This window comes from Phaseolus vulgaris, chromosome 3 (genome assembly GCF_000499845.2).
Source record: "Phaseolus vulgaris cultivar G19833 chromosome 3, P. vulgaris v2.0, whole genome shotgun sequence".
In the NCBI taxonomy this organism is placed as follows: Eukaryota; Viridiplantae; Streptophyta; class Magnoliopsida; order Fabales; family Fabaceae; genus Phaseolus; species Phaseolus vulgaris.
The window spans coordinates 51,437,807-51,444,706 of record NC_023757.2 but is presented as its reverse complement, the minus strand read 5'-3'; the positions used below and the strand labels follow the sequence as shown (position 1 = coordinate 51,444,706).

Genomic DNA, 6,900 nt, shown 5'->3' with positions numbered 1-6,900 from the left:
TTAATTTACTTTAACTTTTAATTTGCATTAGATTTAAACATAATTTTGAACTTAATTTGATTAATCTATTAGCTCAATTTTTTTTCACCTCCATCTTAAACCACTGTCTTTTTATCTTTATCAATACATTTGATTTTCTTAACTCCTTTTAACTTTCAATTTATTGTTTTCATCTATATTTTTAAATTATTTTCAATGTATTATTGAAAAACATGCTTTCAAAGTGGAATCAACCATTTAACTATTCAAGATTTATTAGTCGAATCAGTGATTAAACCAGTACAAATAAAATAATACTAATAATTAAATTATATATAAAATAACATTAAGGAAATATAATATTATAATCTAATAATACTAAAATTGTTTTATAATTTGCATGCTAAAAATATTATATGCTGTGATTTTTAATTATAATATACTTATACTTACTAAAAACATTTATGTACCATAAATTTAATCTACTCCTACAAACAAGATTTTGCTAACATTTGCAATTTGAATATGCTTCCATAACTTGCTATCCACATCATGGTAGATTTTTGTTGTTACATGGTGACATTTACCATCCTTTTATCAGGGTACATACCCTTACTTTGGAGGTTCTAAATCTTCAACCACATCTTCTTCATTAATAAGAACTACATATGGATCACCAACAAGTATATTATAGTCTGTAGTGATAACTCACATGCTGTTTAATTGAAATCTATACGTCTGGAAGAGCATTCTGATCAAAAATACGATTGTGGCAAGTGGGGTTGCAAGGGTAGGCACAATCTATCTGATGGAATGCCCTTCGATCATAAAACCAGTCTCCCACTGCCCTTGCAATTGTCTGCAAAGTGTTTAGCAAATAGTCAGAGAGAGATTTTGATGCACACATATTCTAGAAAGGAAATTCTGATGCAGTTTCTTACTGTGTTGCCTAACACAGGAGAGTCATTTCTCAACCATGTCTCTTGTGTTCCAGTTTGGCAGTGAGCATAGCAACCATCTATAAAATGCCCTTTAGATGGAGAGTTCCCCACAGCACCAAATGCCCTTAGGAAATCAGTCCTGAATACTGAAATCATGCATTAAATGAGGTCACAAACTGTTAGAATGTGATTATGTGAAAAATCCCATAGGCCCCTAGAAGCCATCAACGAAATGGTAGAAGATTAATATACATATGTGATTATGATGGTGCTTTTGTTCTTACAAATGATCCATGTCAAGTATAGTGTATATAGAGGCAGGACAAAGTTTAGACAGCTTTATGATGTTGATTAGAAACCTAGAAAAAATCCTGGAGTTTTGTTGGTATCAGTGAATTTCAGTAGACTAAAAATAATTAGTTGCGACTATATTATATACTATTTATCAATAATAGAAACTAATTTAGAAACTAATAACTTTTAATTTAGTCAATATAATTGATTTTTATTAAATATTTTCTTGTAGAGTGTCATCAAGATCCGAAGATTTTCACCTTGCATTACACTGAGTTGATTTGGTGAGCAGTTTTTGATATCAAGCTTGCATTCACGCCATTGGCCATGGGGATCAGCAGCACCTGGTGCCAAAATGTTTTTGATCTGAATGAATCAAAGCAATATGTTAGGGATCAGAGAAAATATTATATCATCAGTTATTAAGAGCAATATGGTGGTAGCAACATTAGCTTTATGATGGAGATGAGTTTTTAAGCACTTATTGGAGGGGAAATATGATTCAGGATTCAATCATATATCATTTACAATGTTCTCATAGGAAAACAAAATCTTCATAGTGGTACGGAAAATGGTATGCTAAGATAAAATTAATGTGTAGAAAAACCTTGGCTCAATTGGTCACCATATCCTAATGGGTTATACAAGCAGAATTTTCTCTAGAGTTAATCAAGGAATCATATTTTTTCACTGGGAATGATTAGCAAAATTAATCACATTGTTTTGTAGACATCCTCATATATGAACTTTGTGAGATAAATGTCAGAACTAACACCAATTGATCAATGAATATAAACATAGTGTCAGCTTTAAGTTGGAACAAAACAATACATTCCAAAGGAACACGATTTCAGAATAAAATGATGTTTTCTGTGAAAGAGAATAATCTCACCTGCCATGAATCATAGGCTGCATTTACGAAGAAGATTGGAGTACTGATTTGTGATACAACATTTTGAGGGAAAAAACACTACGCAATTGTTCAGAAGAAGTATTAGTAACACCGAAGAAGTCACAAAGGTAGAAACTCTTGGAATTTACAAACTCACCAGCCCTGGTTTGAGTCTTGAAGTGCAGGATGAAGGCAAATTCTTAGCTGAGCCCTAAAATAAAGAAGATAAAAAAATGTCAGTTTCCATTTGATGAAAGTTTCTTCTAAACAGAAAGAGTGAAAACATTAACAGCATAAGCTTGTGTGATGATGGTACAGGGCAAAATAATGAGAGAAAGGACAAATACATGTGTTTGAACAACTTGACTGTAGAATTCTTCAATGCGCTGTGCCCCTGAGACATCCTTTCTGTTGAACAAACAAAAACATTACATGACTTAACAAACTCCAAAAGAATTCAGGGAAAAAAGGACAAGTAGAAAGCAAATAAAGTAGCTTACACATTGATGAAATAACCAGCATCTGCAAGGCATTTCACTTTAGTTGTTCTAGGAAGCAGTGCTTTGAATCGATCACAGTTTAAAATTGCAGCCAATCCTCCAGCAGAACATCCAGAGATAATTGCCTAAAGTTACAAGTTTCAACTAGTGAATTAAAAATCATTCAAGATGAAGACAAAAGTAGGTAATTATCAATGTCCCATACATTTTGAGCATTTTTCATTCCTTTTGCTAGTAAATCTTCAACAACAGCAGCAAAAACCCTTGCCCCTCTGAAGTGCAAATTGGTTCTCTGATTTACAAAATAATATTATAAAGCCTCAGCAGAAAGAAAATTAGTTAATATTTCCCTGCAAATTTACAGAACAAAATTCCTTTGAATTTGTAAAACTTACTGGATCAACAGCTTCAACATCACCAGTAAATGATGACCCATCACAATACCTAACCTTGATCCTGTTCCAATCATAGAAATCTGGAACATATAGCATTTTTAGGGAAAGATTTATGAGGGAAAACAGCCAAAAAACTGTTTATTGATTTGTAGACATTCATTACCTTGATTGAACTTTTTACTGTTACTAAAAAATCCAGAAAAGGAAAGTTGGGTATCCATTTTCTTAGATGAACCTAATCGAGTGTCCCTACGGGAAAGGCAAGAAGTAACGTTGTTGCACCATCCTCCTCCCTAGAAGAAATTGTATTAAAGATCATCAACAAAAATAGATGTATCAATGTATTCATATGTATGTATATATATCTATCTATCTATATATATAGTGAGAGAGTTAAAAATGACCAATAATTTACCAATCATGTATCAACATTATATTGAGTTTAATCATCATGTTATGAAAAAAAATTACAAGGTCAACAACCAAATCATTTTGAAATGACTTTAAGCTAGTTATTACAAAAATCAACATATTTAACAAAACATGGTCATCAATGATTTGTTGAGAGTGTGAAAACTAAGAAAAATCGTTAATTCCCAATAATTTCAATAACCAAATTTGACTTAAGAAGAATTGAAATATATGACTCTAAGTTCCAAGGTATATATTATTACATTTATTGGAACATTATGACCAATAATAACTTTGTTATTGGGTATATTTTTCAAAATTCTAATGATATAAATAAAAAATGGGAGTAACAAGGAAGTTAATTGTTGACATGGAAAAGTACCCATCTCCTCACCATTGAATTAAAAACAAAGGAAAAAAAATGGGATATTTTTTAAGATAAACTAGTCCAAATATAGAAATGACACATTATGCCATGTTCATTCATGTGGGAAGAACTTCATAAACCTTGACACAAACACAACCCATATAAAAAAATTACCAATGCACCTTCTGATCCAGTTTTCAGTTTAACAATCACAAAACATAAAAGGAACATACTCAAAGTTAAAACTAAAATGGAGGTTTTTTTGAGTTGGTGAAAGACTCATAATATTGAAACCATCTTGCAGAAGGAGACATACCTCAAAGTGAACTATCCAGTTGTTAATCCCTGCTCCAGATCCCTTATGAAAGTGGTAAGCCGGTGCACTCCCATCCAAACAAACTGCAAAACATGTCAAACATCAATTTCAAAGCTAATCCTAAAAATAGTGACCAAGGAGATCAAGATCATAGCAGAAATTTCTCACCAGCTCCTTTTGCCACAGCATTTTCAACAAAAGTGATTCCCACGGGAACCCCTTCTGCTTTTAGTAATAGTACCACACATATTAACACACTTAACCATTGGCCTCTGCTCACCATTCTGCACCAATTAAACAAATAGCAAACAATAAACTTATGCATAAAAAACGAGATATTGCACATTGGAACTATCTGTAGGGTGTGCTATTTATTTAACATAAAGAAAAATTATGTCGTACAAACATAAAACAAAAGGGACATCATATTAAACCCTTGCACACAAAACAAGGAAAAGTTTATATAATTTTCTATCCTCTCATTTGCTACCGCATCAGTTGTGCATTCAAGTTACCAACAAATGATCAACCCAATAAGTTTGATTTTATATACATAAAATGAAAAAAGCCTGAGGAGATCCTTGACTTCAGCTTAAACAGAGAGAGCTTTCAGGCTTAAATTCTTGCACCGAAAGAAATGCAGATTAAAAGAAACGAAGAACTACGCAGAGAACATGGAAAAAACAAAAAAACATATACACTTAAGTAAGAAGAATCTGATCTACAAATAAATTACAAGATACACTATTATTAGCACCGTTTTTGCAAAGGAAGATGAAACATTTTAAATCAATTGAACAATCTTAGAATCAGCTAAGAACTTCATCTGTTTGGCGATCAGAAAGCTTAAACGAAATATCATATATTACCTCACTCTAATACCCCAATAAGTAACTACAATGGAAAATCCACAAACTAGCATTTCCATATTTGAATATCAGACCATAACAACACTAAAAGAATATATATACACCTGCATTCCCCCCTCCAAACTAGGCCCAAAAACAGATAACACTTCCTAGATCAAAAACTCTTTTCCACCGATAAAGTTAATAACTTTTCCAGCATTCAAAATGCCCCATGATACAAAGTTCCAACCCCACAAACTACTATGAAAAAATGGTGAAAAAAATAGTATGAAGAAATAAAGAAGAAAAACATGAAACACATTGAGGTATACCTTAAATGGTAAGTGAAAGAAAGTTGAGGAAAGCGGTGGCCTGTAAAATGCTTCAGCTACCGACACGTCTTCACAGAGAAAGATAGATATGGTTTTGATGCACTTCACTTGGAACTTGCAAGAACACAATCTTATATAAACTTTTTTTTTGTGACTTTATTGCTGAGAAAGCGAAAGAAAAGACTGAAAAAAATAAAGACTTAAAGAAAGGGATGAAGTGATAATGAATAAAAGAATTATGATATTTATTTAACAAATTTAACGTAGAGCATTTTTTTTAACATAAATTATTACATTATGATAATCTTTCTTAAAATATGTTGATGTAAGAATAAGAGCAGTGGGTAGGACTAGTGTCAAATTATTTTAAATAAGTATTATAGTATTTAATTATGAACTCTGAAAAGTATTTAATTTCCTTGAAATGTAAAGAAGAAAAACTATAGAAGTATTTTTTTTTTTTTACTTTTAGTTGTTTAATATTTAGTATATGTTATTTTATCTTATTTTTTGAAAATTTTCCAATTAATCTCATATTGATATTTGATTGTTACGTCTAATTATATATATATAAATTATATTTTGAAATTAACAAATAAATGTAAAGTTATATTCTTTTTATAAAAATTTATGTTGGACATTAAAATGAAATCTGACACCTCAAGATAAGTTGAAACTTGTATCTAACAATTATCTGTCGTAAAAAATGTATTATAACTGAAAATAAAATTAAATAAAAAAATTAACCTAAAAAATAACACTCTAAAATTAGAAATTTAACTTTATACTCTAAAAAAGACATCTGGAAGAAGACTTACGTAGAAGTTATTATCTAGGTATGACACAACGTCAACATTTATGAGCAATTGTTCTGATTAAGAAAACGATGAATCCGTGGTTTGAAGAAGGTTGGTTGGGGATATGGTCTTTATGCAATCCTACAACTGGAACACGCACATGTCGGTGATTATTTTTTAATGGGACCCACCAACATGCATGTTTGACGCTGATGTTTCTCCCATCATTTCTCGCTTAATTACTTGTTTGTTATTTATTTTACTCAATTAATTTATCTTCTTGTACTAAATTAATATAATTAATTTATAATTATCATTATATACTGGTTATGAATTTTTTATTTTAATTTGTTAAAAAAATGACATTAAAAAAATTATGATTTTAATTTGAATGAAAAAAAGAAAGAAGAGGTTACATGAGAAAGGCATGCATGCACAGTCTGAGTTGAAAGCTGTCATCCAATTTGGTCTTGTTTGGCAACAACCCCACATGTTATCAAAACTCTTTCTATCAATTTCTGCTTTACACTATTTTACCACATGGAATATAATTCACAAACTCTGTGAGCTTTTTTACTTCTACTTCTTCTTTATTTCAAAAATCAATTTGAGATTAACATAAAAAAAAATCTTAATAAATCAGCAATTTCAAATAGTTAGATTAAATGTGATGATAAATTGAAACTCCTTTAGTCAGGTGGCTTATTTATTCTTTTAGTTTTTTAAATAAAATAAATATTTAGATTTATTAATATTTAAGTACTTTACATGAATTATTTTACCAACTATTTTTTTATAAAGCATATAATTTAGTTATTTATGTCAGTT

At 30.4% G+C, this 6,900-nt stretch overlaps 1 protein-coding gene across 4 annotated transcripts; it reads right to left on the bottom strand.

The window, feature by feature from the left end:
• Positions 1–479: 479 nt before the first annotated feature.
• On the bottom strand, positions 480–6,166 carry LOC137808597 (pectin acetylesterase 8-like). 4 transcript variants are annotated; one of them, XM_068609784.1, is made up of 14 exons: positions 6,094–6,166; positions 5,276–5,437; positions 4,264–4,379; positions 4,096–4,178; positions 3,165–3,294; positions 3,002–3,081; positions 2,812–2,898; positions 2,607–2,731; positions 2,454–2,514; positions 2,264–2,317; positions 2,107–2,184; positions 1,475–1,580; positions 921–1,066; positions 480–838 (listed from the first exon to the last, which is right to left on the bottom strand). In XM_068609784.1, the coding sequence occupies exons 3-14, from the start codon at positions 4,376–4,378 to the stop codon at positions 710–712; spliced, it is 1,194 nt and encodes a 397-aa protein (XP_068465885.1). In that variant the 5' UTR covers position 4,379; positions 5,276–5,437; positions 6,094–6,166; the 3' UTR covers positions 480–709. The 4 variants fall into 4 exon arrangements, with proteins under 4 accessions (XP_068465885.1, XP_068465884.1, XP_068465882.1 ...); XM_068609783.1 differs by lacking the exon at positions 6,094–6,166 and having other exon boundaries at positions 5,276–5,494; XM_068609781.1 differs by lacking the exon at positions 6,094–6,166 and having other exon boundaries at positions 4,965–5,278.
• Between the last annotated feature and the right edge of the window lie 734 nt (positions 6,167–6,900).

Bases quoted from the DNA above. Each gene is read 5' to 3' on its own strand.
- LOC137808597 (XM_068609781.1), bottom strand. From the start codon at position 5,023: ATGGAAATGCTAGTTTGTGGATTTTCCATTGTAGTTACTTATTGGGGT. The intron at 2,899-3,001 runs GTAAGTTTTACA...TTTGTAAATCAG, and splicing joins ATGTTGAAGCTGTTGATCCA to AGAACCAATTTGCACTTCAG. The intron at 2,732-2,811 runs GTATGGGACATT...TTGTAACTTTAG, and splicing joins GAATGAAAAATGCTCAAAAT to GCAATTATCTCTGGATGTTC.